Here is a 24,242-nt window from a genome sequence, read left to right on the forward strand (position 1 = left end):
TGAAACAGGGCCTCTCTTTGAGATGACTGAGCCAGGATTTTCCAAACTCATCTACTCTATTTTGTCTTTGCAAAGCACAAGACAGTTGCTGAAAAAAAAAACAGTTGCCCTTCAGGAAGTTGAGACGTTTAGGGATGAACGTGAACATCCTTTGGTTTCTGTAAGCATTCACTTACCGATTGTGAACCTATGTAATCTATTCTCAAAGAGGTGTTTATTTTTCCCCTGCAGTTATGGGCTCATTCCCTTGACAAATATTTTTTTGAGAACTATCATAGAGCAGGCCCTGAGCTAGGCCTCAGGAGTACCCTGGGGACCAAAATGGAAGACATCCATAATGTGGAGGAGCTCAGGTATGAATGTCCCAAGATATTACCTGCAGGGTAAATAGTACTTATGAATCTGCTAGTTTAAGATCACAGTAACAAACCTGGAATATTTGGGGATGAGGTTGGGGGTAGGGAAGGAACAAGATGAAATAAACTAGTGTTCTGGGAGTAAGAGCTTGTTGTGGAATAGAATTCTTCTAATTCCTCCAGCACAGATTCTTGCTGATTCCCTCCCTATATCATAATGGAAAGGCACTTGCAGTTTGAATTCTGGAAGGAGCAGAGACTGGGAAAAAACAAAAACATAGTTGTGAGGCCTGACAAAAAGCCAAATATCAATTAGCTAAGAATTCTGCCTAGCACTATTCAACTTAATAGTGCTATCTGGTCACTATCATTTATTCGATATCATGGACCAGCATCTTCTTGCTGAGTTTTGAGTGTGTAGTATTATCCTTGATCAGCATTGAAAGAACTTTAAGAATTTCTTAAGGCTATTGAAATTAGTGAATTAGATTATTTAATGTTTTAAATAGGTAATGCATTCACATAGTCCAAAATCTAACAGGTACAAGAGTGTGAGTGAAATGTCTTTCTTTTACCTCTGTTCTCCAATACCCAACACCCCTCCCTGAGGGAATCGATTCAATGAGTTTGGTGGGTTTCCTTTTTTTTAATCCATATTTTAGAGTAAGAATTCTTTTTTTAAAAAATAGCCTCCTGCAATCTTTTTTTTTAAATAAAAAAATAAAAATAAAAAATAAAAGAATAAAGATTTATTTATTTTATTTAAATAAATAATTAATTTATTATAATAAATAAATATTATTTATTATAATAAATAATAAATTTATTTATTTATTTGACAGAGAGAGACACAGAGAGGGAACACAAGCAGGGAGAGTGGGAGAGGGAGAAGCAGGGTTCCTACCGATCAGGGAGCCCACGTGGGGCTCCATCCCAAGACTCTGCGACCATGACCTGAGCCCAAAGCAGACAGATGCTTAACGACTGAGCCACCCAGGCATCCCTAGAGTAAGGATTCTTTTTTTTTTTAAAGATTTTATTTATTTATTTGATAGAGATTACAAGTATGCAGAGAGGCAGGCAGAGAGAGAGAGGGGAAAGCAGGCTCCCTGCTGAGCGTAGAGTCCGATGCAGGGCTCGATCCCAGGACCCTGAGACCATGACCTGAGCCGAAGGCAGAGGCTTAACCCATTGAGCCACCCAGGTGCCCCTAGAGTAAGGATTCTTAACTAGATTTCTAACTTAAGAATAGTCTTCATCTTGATCCTGTGGCAACCTGTCCTTCTAAGATGATATCCTGTTCTACAGAACTTACATGAATCAGAAGTTCGGATTTTGTTTTCCAGATGAGTATAGTGTGAGTTGTTCTCAAGGGGGAAAAGAATGGGAAAAACAACTAGAAGAGACTTGCAAAAATATATTTTATCATTAATATTCTTGAGTGTTTCATGCCTTCAAATAGTCTCCACCAAAGTTATACTGTCATGTTTTGAAAATCTGGTTTCCTAAGGAAAACTATACCTGGTTCTATGAAGATTATGAAAATAATAGTCCGTGCTAAGTGCTATGTGGTGTTCATTTAAACTTCACAACAATCACATGAAGTATATACATTTCATAGGTGAAGAAAATGAAGGACAGCAAATGTTTAAGTTCTCAAACCTAGACTAGGGCTCCCTCACTCTTAATTTGCATGATACCCATCTATCCTAATAGAGAAGAGCCAAGAGAAGGCATTTGGCAACAATTTTTAAAAATACATCATTGTTTACTCAAAATCTTTGTTCTCAAATTTTAGGATCCATCAAAAGTACACATATTTTAATGCAGACTCCCAGGCCTTGGCACTGACTTAGAGAAAATCTCTGAGAGAAGGACTCCAGCCAGGCATGTTTATTTTAACCAGTGCTTAAGAGTCACAGGCAGGGGACACTAAGCCAGTTGGCTGTAAGCATAGTGACAAATGTCGTACCTGTCACAGCTTGTTTTCCAAAGTTGGCCACAACCGTATCTTCCATCACACACAAACTATGCTAGTTTCTAGAATCTCTCCACTCCCCTTTCAAGAGGCGGATTCCATGCCCCATACCTTTGAAACTGGGTGGGTTTTTGTGATTAGTCAACCAATAGATTATAGTGGGAGTGATGCTATGTGACTTCCAGGGTTAGGTCAAAAAGACCATTCAGCTTCTGGTTTTGCTAGCTAGAACACTCACTCACTCTTGGAACCCAACCACCAGGTGGAGAGAAAGCCAAAGCTGCTCCAGGGAGAGGCCCACTAAGAGAGAGACTAATAGCCAGCACCAGCTTCGCCAGCTATGTGAGCCATCTTGGAAGTGGATCGGGGCCCAGTCAGGCTGTCCAGGCTGACACAACACAGCACGGAGCAAAGATGTGCCTTCCTGCCAAGCCCTGCCCAAACTGAAGATTCAAGAGCTCAGTAACTGACTGTTGTTGCTTTAAACAGTACGAGCTGGTTTGTTAGGCAACAATAGCACACTTTTAACCTAATAGTTACTCTGCCTTTCTTCTTATTAGGGTGAATTCTCCTGGAAAATATTCTGAAAGCGTCCTTGTCCAATGTCATTTATTTTCTCAGATTCTTCTAATCACGGAGCCACTTATTTCAGACTCTTGGTTATGTGAGGTTCTCATTATTACCTCTGAGGCTTGGTTTCTCATCTCAAAAGCACTGGTAGTAAGAGAACTTACCTCATGAGCTTTATAGTTAGTGGAGACAATCCATGTAATCATTTAGCATTGTGCCAAGCACAAAATAATTCTTATTATTTTTATTATGTTTCTTGCATTCATAGTCTCCATTTCTTTAATGCAATGTGTATACAAATATACACACACACATATATACACACACAGACACAATATACATACATAGACACATACATACATATATATACAGATACTATATATATATATAGAGAGAGAGAGAGAGAGACACATAATTTTTCTTTTTTTCTTGTAGTCCAATGCCATTTTATGGGCTATTTCCTGTATCTGACATGCTCTTCCCTACCAGGTCAGTTAGAGTCTTATTAATCCTTGAGGGCAACTCTTCTCCTTTGGGAAGGACTTTTCTGACTTCTCAATCAACTAATGCCTGGGCTCTGGGCTCCAAAAGCGCCTTGGAGGAACCTCTACTACAGCCCTTAACACACTGGGTTAATTAATTAATTAATTAATTCGTTGTCTCTCTTCTCTGTTGGACTGGAAAGCAGTCAGTGTTGTCTCTGCATTCTCACCCACCAACACAGCACCTGGCACATCCTTACTCAATCTACTATGTGTCCTCTGCTAGGAAACACTGTGGTTAAGCAGTTAAGGGGTCCATGTTTTGAGAGACTTCCTCGGGGTCAAAACAGCTCCATTTTCTCCTGGATAATCCTGGAAAAAGCTAGTTGGCATTTCTGAGCATCATTTGTAGAGATACCTTCTTAAGATTGCTATGAAATAAAATAATGCCTGCGAAAAGCCTATCCCAGAGCAAGCAAGCAGTGACAAATGTGACAAAATGCTTCTCCAACAATCCCATTTTCAAGCACCGCCACTCTAATCTTCTTTTAGGGCCCTGCGTGCCATGGGTAATCCCTCTCTCAGGGATTTCTCTGGGCTTTCTAATCCTGTCCTCGGTCATTCCTCTAGCTAGCAGCTCTGCGTTCAGAAGCCAATTCCCTGCCTCCCAACTCTCTCCAGATCCTTTCTCTCAGCCTTCTCTGGGCTTAAGGAGCCCGATTTACATGATATTTAAAAATCAAAATTTAAATATCATAACTCTATGACTAGGGTTTCCCTGGATAAGTTCCGAGATCCGCATTCAGGACTATGGCTACTGAGTTTCAGTCTTTCACCTCCCTTTGAGGAAGGAGCCCCGGCTCCACTTAACCGGAGTCGTTCCCCGCTGTGGCCCGCGCGCAACGTAGAAACGTTGAATGAACGAACAAACGAACGCATGAATGAATGGGCTGCGCCCGCCGCTGAGCCTCTGTTACGTCGCCCACTGGCGCAGGCGTGGCCACGGTAAAAGGCCTGTGGGGCGCCGGCCGCGTAATCCCACCGTCGCGCGGCGGGCTCGGCCACGAGCGCCAGAGCTCCGCGCCGCCTCGCGCCTCCTCCCCCAAGTCCCTGCCCCGCTGGGGCTCGTCACTTCCGCCAACCCCAGGCCGGGGCTGGGGCGGGGGAGGGGGAGGGGGCCAGGTCCTAGAGAAGCCCGCGCACGAGCAGGGACTACATTTCCCAAGGGGCCTCGGCGGCGGCGGCGGCGGGCGCGGCAACGTCCCCCGGAAGTGGAGCCCTGGACTTCCACTCGTGCGTGAGGCGAGCGGAGCCAGAGTCGAGACCAGAGGCCGAACTCGGGATCTGACAAGATGGCCGGGCTGCCCCGCAGGATTATCAAGGTAACCGCCCAGGCCAACCCCCGGCTCTGCGCTCTGCTCTTGACCGCTCGGTGGACCCGGCGGCGCGGCTCCTCGCTTCCTCAGGCCTGCGGCCCGCGCTGGGAGGCCCCAGACCAGCGCGGAGAGGGTCTGGCCGTGTCGGCTAGGGAAGTAGGCTCTGGGGAGGGGGCTCCGGAGAGACTTCCGGCCGCGGTGGGGCAACGGGGCGGCGGGGACCGGGGGCTTCCCGTTGGCCGCCCGGCGGGCGGGGAAGGCCTAGCTTGCACCCTGGAGGAGGGTGGGGCCGCGGGGTTGCGGGGCTTTAGTCTTGGGCGCGGGCCCGCGCGGGCCTCCGCGGCCTCAGACCACCCGGGAGGAGGCCGCGGGCGCGCGCAAATCGCGGCGGGGCCCGGACTCCGGGCGGGAGTTGTGGCCCGTCGTAGGTCCTCGGCCCTGGAGCCTCCTCTCGGGCCGGGCGTGAGCGCGGGGGTGCGGAATCCCCGGGTTCAGAATGAATGAACCAGGAGAGTGAGGCCGGGCGGGGCCCTGAGCCCCGGGAGGCGGCTCCGGGAGGGCCGCGCGTCCTGCCGCCGTAGGCACATGTTCGCCGCAGGCTGCCGGGGTCCGGAGACGTGGGGCTGCGCTCCCTGCTGCCTTCGCTTTCGTGATCTCCTCTCTTCTAAATAGGTTTCCGCTCGTTATCTGTGTGAAGTGATTTTACTCTGGTTGGCAAACTCTTTGAGAGCGGTTTCTGCTCAAGAAATAGTTTAACACAACATTGGGGGAGCGGCAGAGCGTGTTAGGGGGACTTGGTGAAATACTTTGCTTCTCGATTTTATGCACTTTAATGTTTAAACTGTTCTCGGCTCTTTATGAATACTATACTTTGGCAAATATATGTGGAACTATGAAAAATGGACGTACTGGTTTTGTAAATTCTTTATGTAATATCAGGTCCTCAGACGTGCGGTATTTCTTGGAGTACATAAAAACAGAACCTTGAAATTTCTTGTCGTTTTTAATGAAGATTTTAGTTGAACCTCTATGTTGCTTAATAAGCGAGTTAAAGTGACTAAATTGCAGTATCATTTCCTTGATATAACCTGGTGAACGTGTATTTAATCTAGCTTGTTCTAAAGTTTGGGGGGAGATGCATAAAAGTCCAAGGTCTTTTAATGGGTGATGTATTGTGCCGTGCTTTCTGCAACTTACATATACCTGAGTTGGGCAGATGTCTCTGACCTAGAGTGCTTGACTTGGAGAAATAAGACGTTTTATAAGGTAGAAATTCTTAGAAATTAGAGAAGTAGCGTAGATTGTCATTGCGTGCTGCAGTCTAATGTGAACTTTCATAGCGCAAAATTTATTGTATTAAGGATTTGTCTCAGACTTTGTCCAAGGCAGTTAAATTGCTGTATGCGTTGAATGGTCTTCACAATGTGGTTTTCCTCATATGACCCCAGTCATGTTTATTGAAGCCTCAGTTGAAAATGAGACATGGGGGCTCTAGATGTACACCAGATGTCTTCAAATTTTTGCTTCCTGTATTCAGGTTATTTATTGACCACATAATACAAATTGACATTCTTAATAATTCTCCAAAATACGTAATGAAATAGGTTTAACATTTTTTACAGTTTTGCTTGATTCTGGACATAATCTGCAGTAATATGAAAGCCTTGGATGAACAAATAATCCTGTGAAACTTTGTTTAATTTCTGTTACAGAAATGTTTTATGGCAGTGAAGTCCTCATAATTCAGTTTTGGCACACAATTTAGTTTACACTAGGTATTTCATTTTAGTATTTTAACCAAGACAGTGGTAATTTGTAAATATGGTCTTAATTTTACAGTATATTGTTGATAGCACTTCTTTGATAAAAAGGTGACTTCATTTGGGTTTTATCTTGGAAAAGTTAGGTGGTTTTATTTTAATGTTTATACTTAAGTTAACTGTTTTCTCTAGTCCCTAGGAAAGATTACAAGACTATAATGTGTTTTCTAGTGCTATTCTTGAATTATGTATATTTTCCCATAATCAGTGAAAAAAAATTTTTTTTAAAGATTATTTATTTGAGAGAATGTGTGTGGATTGAGTGGGGATGGGGAGGGGCAGAGGGAGAGACTCTCAGGCAGTTTCCCCACTGAGTAGGGAGTCCCAGGCTGGGCTGGTTCCTAAGACCCAAAAGATCACCTGAGCCGAAACCAAGAGTTGGACGTTCAACTGACTGAGCAACCCACCCGAAATGTTTGTTTTTTAATCAAAATTTTTTTAAGATTTGCCTCTTTTTTGTCATCTGCAATTCCATGTGGAATAGGTGGTGGTGGTGGTGCTGGGTAGGCAGCTGTGCTGTCCTGAATTGAACGAACACACCTCTTTCATTGGACAGCTATTGATAGGATGCTGTTCACTGCCAACTGGTCATTATTTGCATTTGCAGAAAAAATTTTTAAGGCTTTATTTATTTTTATTTTTTAAAGATTTTTATTTATTCAACAGAGATCACAAGTAGGCGGAGAGGCAGGCAGAGAGAGGGGGAAGCAGGCTCCCTGCTGTGCAGAGAGCCCAACCTGAGCCTTGATCCCAGGACCCTGAGATCATGACCTGAGCTGAAGGCAGACGCTTAACCAACCCACCGAGCCACGCAGGCGCCCCTTAAGGTTTTATTTTTATTTTTTTTAACAGTTTTATTTTATTTGACACAGAGAGAGATCACAAGTAGGCAGAGAGGCAGGCAGAGAGAGAGGAGGAAGCAGACTCCCTGCTGAGCAGAGAGCCCAATGGGGGGCTTGATCCCAGGACCCTGGGATCATGACCTGAGCCAAAGGCAGAGGCTTTAACCCACTGAGCCACCCAGGCGCCCAAGGTTTTATTTTTAAGTAATCTCTACACCCAGTGTGGGACTTGAATCCACAACCCCGACATCAAGAATTGCATACTCCACCGACAGAGCCAGCCAGGTGCTCCTGCCTTTATGAAAGTCTTACATCATTTGATACTTGTAGCTCTTGATCTTGTGAAGTAGACTACCTTACATAGTCTAGAAACCCATTCAGATGACTTTCCTAAGTTCTTAAAACTGGCAAGGGACAGAACTCAGATCTTGGCCAGGTGTGACCTTTCCCTGCTTCTTGTTATGAAATGACAATGTATGTAAATATACTTTGATAACTATGAATAACTATACAAATATAAAATGATTTTTTTGAATTTCTATTCACTCATTTACTGTCTCACTCAGATTCCCATATACAATCCACTAGCAAATCCCCTAGGGCGTCAGCTTTCAAAATATATCCTTAATCAGCGACATTTACCTATCTCTCTGAAACCACTCTTCAGTTCCATCATTTGTTGCCTAGCCTACTGTATTAGTCTCCTAATACAGCAGTCTCCTAATACAGCTGCTCCTAAGCAGCAGCTAGTGTTACTTTTTAAAAATACAGATCAAGTCACTCCCATTCTCAGAACTGTACAAAGGTTCTCCATCACACTTAGAATACAATCTTGACTTTTTCTCCTGTAGTTACAAGGCCTTCCTTGCATCTGCTTGCCTCTGTGGTCATCTCCTGCATGTCTGTCCTTGGGTCACTCTTCTGCAACCACATTGTTGCTTTGCTCTGTCTGAAGAATAAGAGGCTAAGTTTGTTCCAGTGACAGGGCTTTCCTTCTGTTTACTACATTGCTTGTTTTGGCATATTGTTCAGTTCTTGGCTCACACGTCATCCTCAGAGAAGTCTACCTTAATTATCCCAAAACAGTTTTCCTCTTCCCCTCCCTTATAGTTCTTCTTCATTCCCATATTTCCTCCTCTTCTTTCTGTAGCATTTAAAAGTATTTGAAGTTACATTATTTACTCTTTATCTCTGCTCCTACTAAAGCTCCACAAAAGCAGGGATTCTTATATGACTTGGGCATTGCTCTAATACCCAGAGGATGTAATGGGCACTGAAATAATGAATGAATGAGTGTGCTTCAATCTCTGGAAGAAAGTTTTTAGCAGAGTTATTCTATATCATAATTTGACATTGTTATTGCTTAGTAGATTCTGTCTAAATCATTGAGCTAAAAGTTAATTTCTGAGCTAGAAGTTAATCTCTAAGTCGCTAAAAAATAAATCAGTTTTTTATTTTGTCTAATAGGAAGTACCTGAGTACAGCATTTGAAAGGTTCTACTGGGTACATAGAGAAAGTTACTCTCTCATCTGCCCTTCAGCATTCCAGGTGCCTGCCAGACAATCATTATTTTTATTGTGTATTCTTCCAGAAAGACCAGAGAGATTTAGCATGTATGTATTAGGCCTAGTCCCCTCCTCCCAATGCAGATACCTTAATCTCCTCCTCCATTTTATCTTTGAGGTGACTCATTTTTTTAGAGGGGTTCTTTGTGAAACTGTGCTATTCGACCTTAATTTAACTGATTGCTTATTGCTGACTTTTAGATTGTCTCCAAAATTTGCTACGCAAACAGTGCTGTGATTAATGTAGTCCTACAGTTAGTAGTATTTTACACACATGGTGAATTATACTGAATTTTGATAGTTCTGTGTTTTACTGAGAACTTTAAGAATTTGCTTTTTTCTCTCTTCTCCTCGGCCAGAGCTCTTTTAGTCTTTAAAAGTGACTGAGCAGTTACAGCTTAAAATCATGTAAGTTCAAATATTACTAGGGGTGCTTGGGTGGCTCATTCGGTTAAATGTCTGCCTTCGGCTCAGGTCGTGATCTCAGGGTCTTGGGATCAAGCCCCCCATCGGGCTCCCTGCTCAGCAGAGTCTGCTTCTCCCTCTCTTTCTCTGACCTTCCTCCCGGCTTGACTTGTTCACCCCCCCCAATTAAAAAAAAAAAGATAACTAAAATAAGAGATCCTTCCTAATCTGTTCCTCATAAAGAAATAGAGTTACTTTGGGAGCAGATAAATCAGATCTGTAATTATGGCCTCGGTCTTCTCAAAGTTAATCACAAAGATGGTAAAATACAGCCTAAAGAATAGTAGTTAACTTACTCAAGGAGTTGACTTACTTGATTAAAACCTGGCAAACCAACCTATTCAGATTAGATTTTCACCAGTCTTTCCTAGAATTTATTTTTCTGTTTGGTGAGGTTTAGTCAGATTCTTAAAAACTTAATATGGTCTGACTCTGCATTGAACTTGAGTTCTATATACTTTTTACTTTAATAATTTTGATTTTTAAAAATACAGATATTTCTTTTTTCCTATCACCATTTAAAAGCCATTCATTTGATATCTGTTCTAGTACATATGGTAGTTTTTAGTGAGAAAAGTCAGATAACTGGCCCTGTTTTTGAGCCTTCAAAGTCTGACTGATAATTTTTTTTTCCATTTAAAAAAAGGCATGAAAGTCTAACATGATGAGGATGGACTTGTTATATGTAATTAAAACATCCTTAGGAAACTGATAAACTCTTACAGTAAAATCTTGACCAGAAACAGTATGGTGCTTGGCTCTTTTGGTTGTCCCAGTTTAAGAATTTTCTGTTAAGAATTTTCAGGGGCACCTGGATGGCTCAGTTGGTTAAGCGTCTGACTCTTGATCTTGGCTCAGGTCATGATCTTAGGGTTCTGAGATCAAGCCCTGCTGCCAGCTCTGTGCTCAGTGGGGAGTCTGCTTGACATTCTGCCTTTCCCTCTCCTCCTCCCTCCCTTCATGGTCTGTTTCTCTCTCAATAAATAAATCTTTTTTAAAAAAATTTTTCGACCGGGATGCCTGGGTGGCTCAGTCAGTTAAGCTGCTACCTTTGGCTCAGTTCATGATCACAGGGTCCTGGGATTGAGTTCTGCATCGGGCTCCTTGCTCCTTGGGGAGCTTGCTTCTCTCTCTTCCCCTGCCTGCCACTCTGTCTGCTTGTGCACGCTCTCTCTCTCTCTGACAGATAAATAAATAAAATCTTAAAAAAATTTTTTTTTGACCATTCTAGGATAATAAACCATATTTTTTGTATATGACTTCTTGGGTTTCAGGTTCTTGACAAGCTTATTTGTGAATCTTCTTGGTCTCGGTGGATTCCAAGTTAAGAAATCCCTGGACTGCTTTTGGTAGTGATTAAATTTTCAGGTTGTAAGGATACTTTTTAATTTACTGCCTGATGTTTTGATTATGAAATGTGGGCTTAATTGAAAGTAAATTAAAAATAGCAGTTGAGTGTTACTTTTTAAGCTTCTCTATTTCAAGCATTTTCTTTTGTCGAGGTTGATTGACTTTCACAATAGAAATTGAGTTTTGTCAAAATAGCTCGCACTTTTGTCTACCATGCTAAGTAATTATGGCATCAGAAATACTATGCTTTTGCTTTGTGGAAGTTCTAAATTTTTTTCACAGTTTGACCACTTATAGCTATAGAGTTTTACCTAAGAGGATGCCCATCGTTTTCCTTCTCTGATGAGTTTGTAGGCCAGAGAAGTTGGATGACTAGGATTCTGCTGAAAGTTGGTAACTTTGCTTTTTCCCCTATAACCCATAGGATGGTTTACTTGTGTGTAAATGGTTTTAAGAAGCAATTAAGTTGTACTACAGATTCAGGTAGTATGGATTGTGAACATACATTTAAATCTGTTATTGTGACTTGTGAATGTGTATGCACTAGAGAAATAAATATCAGAAACAGGGGAATGAGGAGACCATCCACTAGGGGTTTTGGGCATTACAATTGTGGTCATCAGTTTTGATGTAGGTGCCTAATTTTTATATAATTTTACTTTATAAAAACAAAATAGATCTGAAAGGCATAATATGTGTAGTAATTTTATATCAAGAAATATTCCTTTGTATGAAAGATGTGTTGGACTGGTATTTTATTACACAGTTGAAATTTTCTTTGCAAATGTATATGAAGGACATCAGCATGGATATGTAAATTAGGAGATGGAGTAATAGGGAATTAGTTAACTTCTCCTGAAATCTTAGCAACTTCTAAAAATGTTTCCTACATGAAGTATTTTTTGTTTTGTTTTTAAATGCTAAGTAGTTATCTTTAATTTGTGGATTAGATAGGATATAGGATCACCATAGTCTGGAAACTGGCGCTAGCATCTCTGGTAGCAGAAACCATTATTGTATAATTCAAAGAACTAGATAACTGGTAAAGAGCCCTCAGAATCAATAGAGAGACTTCTCTATTAGTTATTCTTTTTAAAGAGCTGTAGTGTGATATAGCTTAGAGATATAACACTAGTAGATATCACACTATTCAGGGTATTTTTTTTTTTTTTTTTTTTTTAAATCCTGGTTGTAGCTATTCTAGAATCCCTTAAGGGTACTTAGGGATACATAAAAATCAAAATTTTTATTATTCTGATTTGGCCTACAACTCAGATGTTTCTAACTGATTAGGATTTAGCTATAATTTAAATGATTTTATTTTATTTATTGATAAATAATCTCTGTACCCAACATGGGGCTTGTGGAGCTGGAACTCACGACCTTGAGATCAAAGAGTCGCATGCCCTGCTGACTGATCTAGCTAAGGGCTCTTAAGTGCTTTTAGATATTGTTTTCAGAATCTAATGTTGACATATTTTGCTTTTTGGCTAATCTGTTCAGATTTCCAAACTCCCTTAGTTTTCATTATGTCTCTATCAGTAATTTGGTCTGTTTTGGGCAAATCTGTTTTTATTTTCAAAGTCTTTACAGTCTAATGACTAAAGGAATTGTAGTCAGGAAAATACTAGAAAGAAGTATAACAGTTGTTATCTTTGTGTCTTGAGACTATGGGTGCCTTTATTTACAACTTTTGAAGATTTTTAAAAATAATTTATACTAAGGAAAATGTTATTCCCATAAAGTCTTTGTGTTCTTATCACAATTGGAATTACCATCCCCTTCCCCTCTTACTATAGGGCAGGGACACAAATGTACTCAGCTAGTAAGAGCCCAAGGCCAAATTTCATTCTTCTGTGAAATTGTGATTTTTCTGCCTTTTTAATATCCCTTCTTTTTTTTTTTAATCCATTCTTGAGAAATTTTCAGTTCAGATAAATGGACATTTACTGGATGCATAATATGTATTTAGCACTAAGCCAGGTGAATAAAAAAATGAATGCATCACTATCTAATGGAAAACTCAGTCATGAAACAAGAAATTAAAGTGAGGTGTGTTGTGAGAAAAGATACACATGGGATTTACCATAGACTGAGGATGAAGGAAAGTAAGGATGAGAGAATTTTTTTAAAATTTTATTTATTTATTTGACAGAGAGAGAGAGAGAGAGAGAGATCACAAGTAGGCAGAGTGGCAGGCGGTGGTGGAGCGGGGGTGGGAAGCAGGGAACCCAGGACCCTGGGATCATGACCTGAGCTGAAGGCAGATGCTTAACCTACTGAGGCACTCGGGCACTCCGAGAGAATGTTTTTAAAGTTGAAGGAGGGAGGGGTGCATGGGTGGCTCATTTGGTTAAGTGTCTGCCTTTGACTCAGGTCACAATTCCAGGGTCCTGGAATGGAGCCTGGCATTGGGGTCCCTGCTCCATGGGGAGCCTGCATCTTCTCCTACTCCCCCTGCTTGTGTTCTTTCTCTTCTCTGTCAAATAAATACATAAAATCTTTAAAAGGTAAAGTTGAAGGAGGGAGAGTGAGTTTTGGGTAGATGGAATAGCAGGTATGAAAGCTGGAAGGAGAAAAAGCAGAAGAGAAAGAGTACACAAAAATATACCATATTCCAGGAATCTAGTATGTGTGATGGATAGTGTCTTAAGTAATTTTTAGGGTCCCATTAAGAAGTATTACTGTCTAATTACTAAGTTTAGTGAGTTGGAATCAACTGTTGGCGAAGAATTTTTGAATTGTTAAATTCAAAAATTGTTAAATTCAGACTTAGTGTATGAATCATTCACCAGAGTGTAGTGTGACAACTGTTCCTGAAGTGAGATTGGTCATACAGTTTTTACTGTGTAAGTAAGACCTCTTTTATTGAATACTTACTATGTGCTAGGTACTGTTTTAAGCATGTTACATGCATTAATTTACTTAATTCTAACAGCAGGCCCATGATATGAATATTAGTTTAAACCCTGAATTACAGATACGGAAACCTGCACAGAGGGGTTAAGTGGTTGGTGGAGCTGTGATATGAACTTAGGCAATCTAAATCTATGCATCACAGGTGTTGTAGATGAAATGCACCAGAGCTTGTCTGCCCCTAGATAATAACTGGCAGTGTTTGTATTTTATATTTTATCATTTGGGCAAGTGAAGTGGAAAAACATGTTCATTGCAAGATCTAAGTGCTTAGCTTTCGTGTTTTTATTTATTTATTTATTTGACAGAGAGAGAGAGAGATCACAAGTAGGCAGAGAGGCAGGCAGAGAGGGAAGCAGGCTCCCCACTGAGCAGAGAGCCCGATGTGGTGCTCGATCCCAGGATCCTGGGATCATGACCCAAGCTGAAGGCAGAGGCTTAACCCACTGAGCCACCCAGGTGCCCCAGCTTTCGTGTTTTTCATCAAAGTCTTTTTATTTATAGTTTAATTAGAGGCTTTTGCACAAGTGAGTCCTTATTTAGTAATAGTTTCACTTAAGATGGGATGACTTTGGTCTGGGGTGATATATTCCTGTCTTGCCCTCCTGGATCCTTTCGCTTGGATAAGTTTGGGGTTTGGGTGAGAAGGAACTAAAGAGCAGCTGTTCGTCTTTCATTGTATGTTAATAAAAATAATTAATAAAGAAATCACATGGCCAGTACCTTCTCATACATAGAGAGCAAAGGCATCAGTGGGAACACTGAAGACATGACAGACAGTCCAGGATGGGGAGACCCATCAAGATTGGTTTAGGGAGAGAGATTTTTAGAGATCTTTAGATTTTTGAGCTAAATTTTGAAGGGTGAGTAGAAAAGTGAGGTGGCGGGGGTGGGGAGTTGGGAGTAGGATGTCATTCCAGGTTACACATATCAACTCCAAGAAGATACTTGAGCAGTGCTAAAGCTGTAACATGAGTCAGCACTTCTTTGCTTGGACCATAGGCACCTTAAAGGCAGTCTTAATTTTAAAAAGTTTTTTTTTTCTTCCAAAATGTAGTTTATGAATGGGTCTTCATTTTGAGTATTCAGTTAATATGCTAAGTATATTATATACTCAAATAATTAAGTAATATGATTTTTCCCCTTCATTTTCTTTTGCTATTTCGGTCTTCTGTTCATAAAGTGGCTAACATCTTACTGAATATGGAAGGAAAACCTAAATGCTTCATTTATTTTTTTGAAATACAAATCATATACCATAAGATTCATCTATTTAAAATGTACAGTTCAGTGGGTTTTAAGTTTACAAAGTTGTGCAGCCATCACCACTATAATTCCAGTACATTTTCATCATCCCGAAAGGAAATCCTATACCCATTAGTAGTCACTGTCCACCCTCTTAGTTCCTCAACCCTTGAGAACTGCTTATTTTTCTGTCTCTCTGGTTTTGTCTGTTTGGGATTTTTCTTATAAATGTAATCATATAATACATGACTTTTGTGTTTGGCGTCTTTCACTTAGCATGTTTTCAAGGTTCACATTTTAGCATGTATTGGTACTTCATTCCCTTTAAAATTTCTTAGCTGAAGTTTTCTGAGTAAATAACTTTTAAGAAATGACAGGGCTGAAGCATAGTGGTACTTTTATAAGGTAAATAATCTGTATTGGTTCCCCAAAACTAGTTATATTTGAAACCTACTTTGCTTTAGAACATTTAAGAAATATTCTTCAGCCTTGTGAGCCATTATTAAAAAAAAAAAAATGTTGGGACGCCTGGGTGGCTCAGTGGGTTAAGCCGCTGCCTTCGGCTCAGGTCATGATCCTAGGGTCCTGGGATCGAGTCCCGTATCGGGCTCCTTGCTCAGCAGGGAGCCTGCCTCTCTCTCTGCCTCTGCCTGCCTCTCTGCCTGCTTGTGTGCTTTCTCTCTCTCTCTTTCTGACAAATAAATAAATAAAATCTTTAAAAAAAAAAAAATGTCAGTGGTAGTAAATCTTTTTTTTTTTTCTAGTGGTAGTAAATCTTTATCTTTGAAGATTAGACTTGATTGCTAGACACTGAGAAAATTAAGCTAATGCTGGTGAATAATGTTAAGGATCAGCCCTGACTTTTATTCGTATCTCAAAGATTAAGAAACTTTGTGACCTTGGCCAAGTCACTCACTCACCCTGGGTCTCAGTTATTTCTAATTTGTATTTGAAAATTCGATGATTATATGATCCCTTTGGGCAGAATTTGAAACAGTGAGAAAAAAACCCATGTCGCATAATCCTGGAACTGATTTTCCCTTCTTGACTTTTAAACTGGCTCTTAAGCAATTTAAAAAAACCAAAAACCAAATAACAAAACCCACAAAGGCTGGAGTAGTTAGCAGTATTCTAAAATAAATGTATAGTTTTCCAGTATAACTGGTAGGTAGGCCTGTATCCTATCAGCTTTGACAGTTTCAAAACCTTTAAATGTATATTATGTCCTGAGGTTCAGACCTTGAGCCTTTTCTCATTATATAGTCTTTTTTTTTTTTTTTAAAGATTTTATTTATTTATTTGTCAGAGAGTGAGAGAGGGGGAGAGAGAGCAAGCACAGGCAGACAGAATGGCAGGCAGAGGCAGAGGGAGAAGCAGGCTCCCTTGCTGAGCAAGGAGCCCGATGTGGGACTCGATCCCAGGACGCTGGGATCATGACCTGAGCCGAAGGCAGCCACTTAACCAACTGAGCCACCCAGGCGTCCCTCATTATATAGTCTTATGAACACCTTTATTTACTTTTACCTGGCTTCAGTCCACATTGATCAGTGATTCCAAAATTTAGTGCTGAATTTCAGGTCTCCAAATGCCTCCTTTTTTCTTCACTTTGATGTCTTACTGACATTTTTAAATCAACTTTTTTTTTTTTAACAATAGAATGTATTTTGCTATCTCCCCTCATGTGTGTCAACACTTTTAGTGTTTCTTCCTTGTTATGTCAACATTAACCCAGTTGTCTGAGATTTATTCCTCTTCTTCCCTCCTGGTGTTTCTCTTCCACATTGAGTTTGCTAGTAAGCCCAGGATGGATTCAGCCTCAGGAATGTTTCTGACTTTTCTTAACCCATTCCCGTCTTCTCCTTCTAGTTGTCTTTGTTATGTGGGCCCTTACTCATCCTCTCCTGATTGTTTTTGCAATAATCTCAGAACTCATCTCTGTCTTCACTTACTGCCCACCTGTATCCCGCTCTCCCCATCCATCACATTATTCTAAAACATTGATGTGATCATGTGGCTCTCCACTGTATATAGGGTAGGGTTCAGACTTTTAAAACTTGGCATACAAGCTGGTATTTTCATCTTATTTCATTGACATCTCTTCCAGTTTCCTATTTCTTTTTTTTTTTTTTAAGATTTTATTTATTTATTTGACAGAGAGAGAGAGACCACAAGTAGGCAGAGAGGCAGGCAGAGAGAGAGGGGGAAGCAGGCTCCCCGCTGAGCAGTGAGCAGAGAGCCCATGTGGGGCTGGATCCCAGGACCCTGAGATAATGACCTGAGCTGAAGGCAGAGGCTTAATTAACCCACTGAGCCACCCAGGCACCCATTTCCTAGTTCTTATATAACTTCTGATAGTGATACTGCTTACCAGCCAAAGTGATGTATCTTCCAACTTCCGAATTATGCCATGTTTGCAGGGAAGCAGCCCTCATCAAACATGATGGTCCAGCATTCTGTGTTTTGGGTTTGTTTCCTCTACTCTCCTGGGAAAATCTTGACAGTAGTCATTTTGTTTATGTTCTTTTTTTCTCTTTTTAATATTTAATTAATTAATTAATTTGAGAGAGAGAAAGAACAAGAGAGTGCAGGAGCCAGGGGAGAGGGAGAAGCAGACTCCCCGCTGAGCAGGGAGCCCAACACAGGGTTGATCTTAGGACCCTGAGATCATGACCTGAGCTGAAGGCAGACGCCTAACCTACTGAGTCACCCAGGTGCCCCTCTTGTTTATGTTCTTAATAACAAGTAGGTGGTGGTTTAGAATTAGAAATACTATTTTCTGTTATTTTACAGGTTCCATGAAAAGAAAATCAGGGATAAAATTTAAGTAATTTGCTTTTTTTTTTTTTTTTAAATTTTATTTGAGAGAGGGAGCACACCTTTGAGAGAGAGAGAGCGCATGCTGGGGCTCACAAGGTAGGGAGGGCCAGAAAGAGAGGGAGCATGCATACTTAGAACTTGCTGAGTAGATCTGAAGTGTCCTTGCAACAAAAAAAAATCACAATGGAAAGTAACAGATAAAAGTTTGTGGTATTATTATTAACTGTCACATATGAAATATGGACAGTAACATAAGTTTGTGGTATTATTATTAACTGTCACATCTGCTACATCAGGTATACAGAATGTGTAACTGTATAACATATAACTGAAAGATTTTACTTTTTGATCAGTATCTTACCTTTTCCTCCACCTAACAGTGTTCTACTTTGTGTGTTTGTTTTTAAAGATTCCATGCATAAGTGAGATCGTGCATATTTGTCTTTCTATGTTTGGCTTACTTAGCATAATTTCCTTGTTTTGAATGGCAGGATTTCCTAATTTTTTAAAGCAGATGAAGAAATATTTTAATTTGCTCTTTGTAACTGTTGGAAAATAAAATATTTGGCACTGCCTGGGTCAAAGTTTTGAGTACCATATATACTTTTTAAAAAGTCTCTAGACCCTTGCTCTGATGGTTCACACACACATATGTACTAGCCTTTCTGTTTTCTACTGCTTAATTGATAATAGTGGATTAACCATAACAAGGCTATAAACAAAGGTGTTGGAGAATTCCAGTGCTGGCTTCCTTCATTTTAAGGGTTACTTTAGCAGATTTTCCTGTGATAGGATGCAGCAGGACCCTGACAACCAAGATCCCAGTCCTAGTCGTGAGCAGGCTTTTGATACCTGTGCCCCACAGGTGTGTTTTTAAAAATGTAGCTATTTAGGTCTCCTGTAAATGAAAAAAGAAAGTAAAACTAGCAGATGTTCTCTCTTAGGAGTAATCAAGTTACAGCAGTTTTAATACTTTTACACACACGCATACACACACACACTCCAAAATGTTGCTTTATTTCTTGAGTTGAATCATCAGGCTAATTATGGTTATGATTTATGTATGTTAGTTTCTTAAAGGTTACAAGTATTAGTATGTTGAATATCTGCTTTGTTCTTTATACTGATTATAGACAGTTCCTCTGTGTATGGCAGACTGAAAAAAATAATTCTTTCTGGTTGGTATATATGAGCCACTTTTATATCATAAAGTCAGTGATACAACTTCTGTTAGAAAATGGAAATATCTTGAAAAAATACGATTAGTTGCAAAATATAGAAATGTTACCCATTTCCCTCAATATCAAGATCCTTATTCTTATCTCTGAAGAAAGCTTTATCAGGGGAGTGAGAAGGATTGAGAAGGGATATTTGTATCTCCAGGCAGGGAGCTCCCAGGGATTGTCCCCTTCCTTAATCTTGTTTTCTGTTGGTTACCTTTCTCTTTAGAATCATTTGACTCCCATGTGTGTGAAAGTGTTGCCTCAAAGTATTACCTAAAGCTGTGTGCAAAATTGCTGGACCTTGTATCTTCTGTCAGGGGTACTGGAGAAGTGCGGTTTGGGAGAAGTTGGTTTGGGAGAAGGTGGTTGGGAATCTCAAAAATCTTCCCAGATTATGAAATTCTGATTATGTCATTCACACTTGGAATGTGAGCATATTATCAAATAGTTCTCTGAAGAGCATCTAGCTGTAGCCTGCTGCATTGTAAAGTGAGGAAGGGTGGATCTTAGTTGGTATAGTGTTGGTCCTGATACCTGTGAAACTTGCATATGAATACCAGTAAAACCACTTTTTAAAAAAATGGAAGTATTTTTGACAGTGTGTTATATTAGTTTCAGATGTCACAACATAGTGAATTGAACAGGTTTATAGCTTATGCAATGCTCACAAGTGCTAGCATTATTATAGTACTGTTGACTATATTCGCTATGCTGTACCTTTTATTCCCATGACTGACTCATTCCATAACTGGAAGCCTATATTTCCCATTCCTCTTCACCCATTTTGCTCATCCCCATCACTTTATTCTCTGTATTTATGGGTCTGTTTCTGCTTTTTGTTTTGCTTTTTAAATTCCACATGAGTGAAATTATATGGTATTTGTCTTTGTCTGATTTCACTTAACATTATGCCCTTTAGGTTGATCCATGTTGTCTCAAATGGCAAGATCTCATCCTTTTTTTGTAACTGAGTAGTATTCCAGTACATAACACACACACAGACACACGCCATATCCTCTATCCATTCATCTGTTGATGGACACTTGGGTTGCTTTCATATCTTGGCTATTTTATTTAATGCTGCAGTAAACATAGGGATGTATATATCTTCTTGAATTACTGTTTTTGAGTAAGCCACCCTTTGAATCCTGAATTTGATTATTTGATTTTAGTTGCTAGATAATGGGCATTGTGCCTTCTACTTGTTCAAGTGGAAAGATTCCCAGACATCTAGGGACCTGAGGTGCTTGCATGGGCACCTTCTGGGTTTGGCATTTCCTTAACTGGCATAACTGCCCTTCTACTTCCCAGCTGTCCTTTTATCCTTTGCAGAGTGAAGGGCAGTGAGGTTTGGGGTAGCACTAGTTTCTGGTACTAGTACTAGTAGCAGCTAGGCTTATCCTTACTGTGGCAATTCTGTGAACGTTTGGGAGCTGTCACATATATAAAGTTGTTCCGTGGGTGACTGAAAGGGTGAAAAGAGAGCTTTAAAGTATTGTGGAGGTAGAATAGGAAGCAGCTACCACTTCCAGGTTTGGGAAGAAAACAGAGAAAAGATAGAGGTTATTAAAATTGAGGAACTTGGGATGCAGAGCCCCATCGGGGATGCAGAACTCTAAAGGGAGTCCCACCCTCTCTGCAGGCACACATGGCGATTAAGCTGGTGCTGTCAGTGTGGGGTAAACTGCAGATTGAGTGAATGTGCTTCAGGCTGTTGGGTGATGCTCACAGGCACCTCAGACAGACAAGAAACCTCGAAGAGGCAAGTTCTCTCTTGTAGTTCCCCTTCAGCACTTCTCATCTGCAGAGTTTAGTGCTCAGTCCCTGGCAAAGCGGCAGTGTGGTTTGCAGAGTCCCACCTCCGGAATTACAAAGTATAGAAGGATAAGTGAGAGACCATTACCTTCCTTGTGACACAGATACAAATTTCCTGGTGTAGAGGTTTCAGAGAGAGAAAGCTGCCTGACCTTCTAGCTCAGCCCATGATAGATAGGGAAGAGCAAAAAACCCTGAAGATGTGGCAGTGTTTGGCTTGACTTCAGTCCTGCAGAATTAGGGATTTTGAGATTTTTTTTTTTTTTTAAAGATTTTATTTATTTATTTGTCAGAGAGAGAGGGAGAGAGAGCAAGCACAGGCAGACAGAATGGCAGGCAGAGGCAGAGGGAGAAGCAGGCTCCCTTGATGAGCAAGGAGCCCGATGTGGGACTCGATCCCAGGATGCCGGGACCATGACCTGAGCCGAAGGCAGCTGCCCAACCCACTGAGCCACCCAGGCGTCCCGGGATTTTGAGATCTTTTAAAAATGTTTTTGTTTTGACTAAGCTTAGGGTAAGGGAACCGCTCCCCCCCCATACACACCATTTGTTACGATTTTTTTTTTAAAGTAAGTAACATATAAATGCCTTTGTTCCAAATGATTTGAATTTTCCTCCCTCTTTTTTGAACCAGTGCTCAAATCTCAGGACAGACAAGAACTGTCTGTTTTTAGACTAGGGTATTTAGACTAGGGTGTTAGAGAAGAAAGGAAGCTTAGAGAAAGTGCCAGAGGATACAGGCGAGTGGTACCTTGGGGGTTCACTCTTGCCCCTATCCTTGGTGACTGCCTCAACTCTAAGGACACTTCTTCATATACTATTAGAACAAATTAAGAAACATTTTCAATTTTTAGCTCAGATACACCTTACAGTTACAACTCCGTCACTGACCTGGCGTATTGATGTAAAGCACTGCTGGAGACTGAGGAGTCCGGGTACCAGCTCGTAAGTGTAAAAGAGCCCTTGACTGCAGTGAGCTTCTAGTCCACTAGTCCAAGTGTTCTGCCACTTGTGTTATCTTTCCGGAGGTGGATCTGAGGCTTAACTGAAACAACGTACGTGAACATCCAGGTCAGTTTTAAGGATTAATTCTTGTGTCATCCCTACACCTTGAAGTTCTAGCTAAATTTATCTAGCTTTCTAATTCATTAGCTTCTGAAAAAGTACTGCCCGGGGTTTTGCCATTTATGAATGTCTTGAGGTTTTCTTTTTTTAAAGATTTTATTTATTTATTTATTTATTTGACAGATAGAGATCACAGGTAGGCAGAGAGGCAGGCAGAGGGAGAGGAGGAAGCAGGCTCCCTGCTGAGCAGAGAGCCCAGTGCGGGGCTTGATCCCAGGACCCTGAGATCTTGACCTGAGCCGAAGGCAGAGGCTTTAACCCACTGAGCCACCCAGGCGCCCCTTGAGGTTTTCTTTTGTCTGTGGTTCTGGGATTGTATATGCTTTTAACCCAAACACAGTTCAGCCCTTTAAGCAGTTTCCATAAAGAGTCCACTACGTAGTTGCAAGCATTTTGCAAGTTTACGGATGTTTGTTGGAGAGTTAGGAGTATAGCAGCTAATGGTCATAAGCTCAGGTGAATGGGGGTCTTGTCTACACAAATTAAGACCTACTTCCTGCCCTCAGTAAGCTCAAGACACACACTAGGCTTTTTTTCCCCTCTTTTAAATAAACTCTTTTAAGGTGTAATCTACATACAAGTAATGCAGCCATTTTAAGTGTATCATTTACATTTTGACAATAACTATGAAACCACCATCTTGTTAAGATTTGGAATATTCGAGGCGCCTGGGTGGCTCAGTGGGTTAAGCCGCTGCCTTCGGCTCAGGTCATGATCCCAGGGTTCTAGGATTGAGCCCCGCATTGGGCTCTCTGCTCAGCGGAGAGTCTGCTTCCTCCTATCTCTCTCTGCCTGCTTCTCTGCCTACTTGTGATCTCTGTATGTCAAATAAATAAATAAAATCTTAAAAAAAAAAAAAAAAGATTTGGAATATTCCATCCCAGCACTGTTTATACTGTTTTGAACTGTGTGTTTTCACTTATGTAGAAGGACGTTTTTCTGTACTGTTACACATTACCTTTACAACATCTTTTTCTCTTAGGCTTTGGTGTGATCATTATTTCTGGAGCTGTACTTTTGAACATATTCGCAGTTTTTCCTTGGGATAAATTCAAAGACATGAAATTTTAAGGGTTGGGTTAACTTGTAATCCCACCAACCATGATTATGAGAGCCAGTTTTCTCCATAACAGTAAATAGCATTATTATTATTTTTTTTTTTTTAGTCTTTGTCTATTCTGAGTTTTAAGGGTTGTCTTGAAAGTGAGACATTGTCACTTTCAAAATAGGGCTACTTTCACAATACTTATTGTTTCCGTGGGTGATTTTATTTAAAAACATTTTTTTCTTGCTTTTTTGGGTAAGTGGTACTTGGACATGTTACAAAATTCAGCAAAAAGTTATTCAGCTGAAGTGTCTCCCACCTCTCAACCATCTAGTCACTTTCCTCAAGGAAACCACTAAGTTGGATCATTTACATCTGTTATTTTATAATTTTGTAAGCTTTTATAATCTTTTTTTGAAATTTTATTGTTTTTGTTTAGTTAGAGTTTTACATCATATCATATTAGTTCATACTGCTAGCAGGCCCTAAGTCCAGCATTTATATTATGTTGTTGCAGAGACTCTGGCTGTCCCACATGAAGAGGCTGAATTTGACCCAGTACTATTGTACACAGATCCTCTCTCATATGTCAGCCTCAGTATGTAAATTTGTGCTTATTTCAGTTATATTAAAATCTCAGTTGTATGGGTCATTTCTTTGTCTGGCTCAGTGGCACAGGATAAAATAATCATCTAAAATTACAGAAAAATAAAATATCTACTGAGCTATATACTCCATCCAGCTGGATCTCTTAAGATTATGTAACTTTCGGGGCACCTGGGTAGCTCAGTCAGTTAAGCATCTGTCTTTGGCTCAGGTCATGATCTCAGGGCCCTGGGGTCAAGTCCCACGTGGGGGCTCCCTGCTTGGCTGGGGAGTCCGCATCTCCCTCTCCCTCTGCTTCCCCTCCAGTTTGTGCTCTCTTTCTCTCTTTTCTACTATCTCAGATAAATAAATAAAATCTTAAAAAAAAACTTAACTTTCAAACCAGACTGATAATGTGTAAAATATTAAAAATCTCGAAAGTACTCAAGAAAATGAGATTAATTTCAAATTCTTCCAAAAACCTTGAAGTAGAAGACTGAATCTTTAATATGTCAGCCAGTTCTTATTAGCAAATGATCATTATTTTTTTAAAAATTATTATTTTTTAAACATATATTTTTATCCACAGGGGTACAGGTCTGTGAATCGCCAGGTTTACACATTTCACAGCACTCACCATAGCACATACCCTCCCCAATGTCCATA

The 24,242-nt window shown here is 40.5% G+C and overlaps 1 protein-coding gene across 1 annotated transcript in view; it reads left to right on the forward strand.

The window, feature by feature from the left end:
- The first annotated feature begins 4,660 nt into the window (after positions 1–4,660).
- LOC111142235 (ubiquitin conjugating enzyme E2 N) overlaps positions 4,661–24,242 on the forward strand; it is a 37,373-nt gene continuing 17,791 nt past the window's right edge. The window contains exon 1 of the mRNA XM_022495277.1: positions 4,661–4,768. Within this exon, the coding sequence (XP_022350985.1) occupies positions 4,739–4,768 (30 nt within the window). The 5' untranslated portion in view covers positions 4,661–4,738. The remainder of the gene's footprint in view (positions 4,769–24,242) is intronic.

Source organism: Enhydra lutris, unplaced genomic scaffold, assembly GCF_002288905.1.
Source record: "Enhydra lutris kenyoni isolate GAN:26980312 unplaced genomic scaffold, ASM228890v2 scaffoldscaffold7, whole genome shotgun sequence".
NCBI classification, from domain to species: domain Eukaryota; kingdom Metazoa; phylum Chordata; class Mammalia; order Carnivora; family Mustelidae; genus Enhydra; species Enhydra lutris.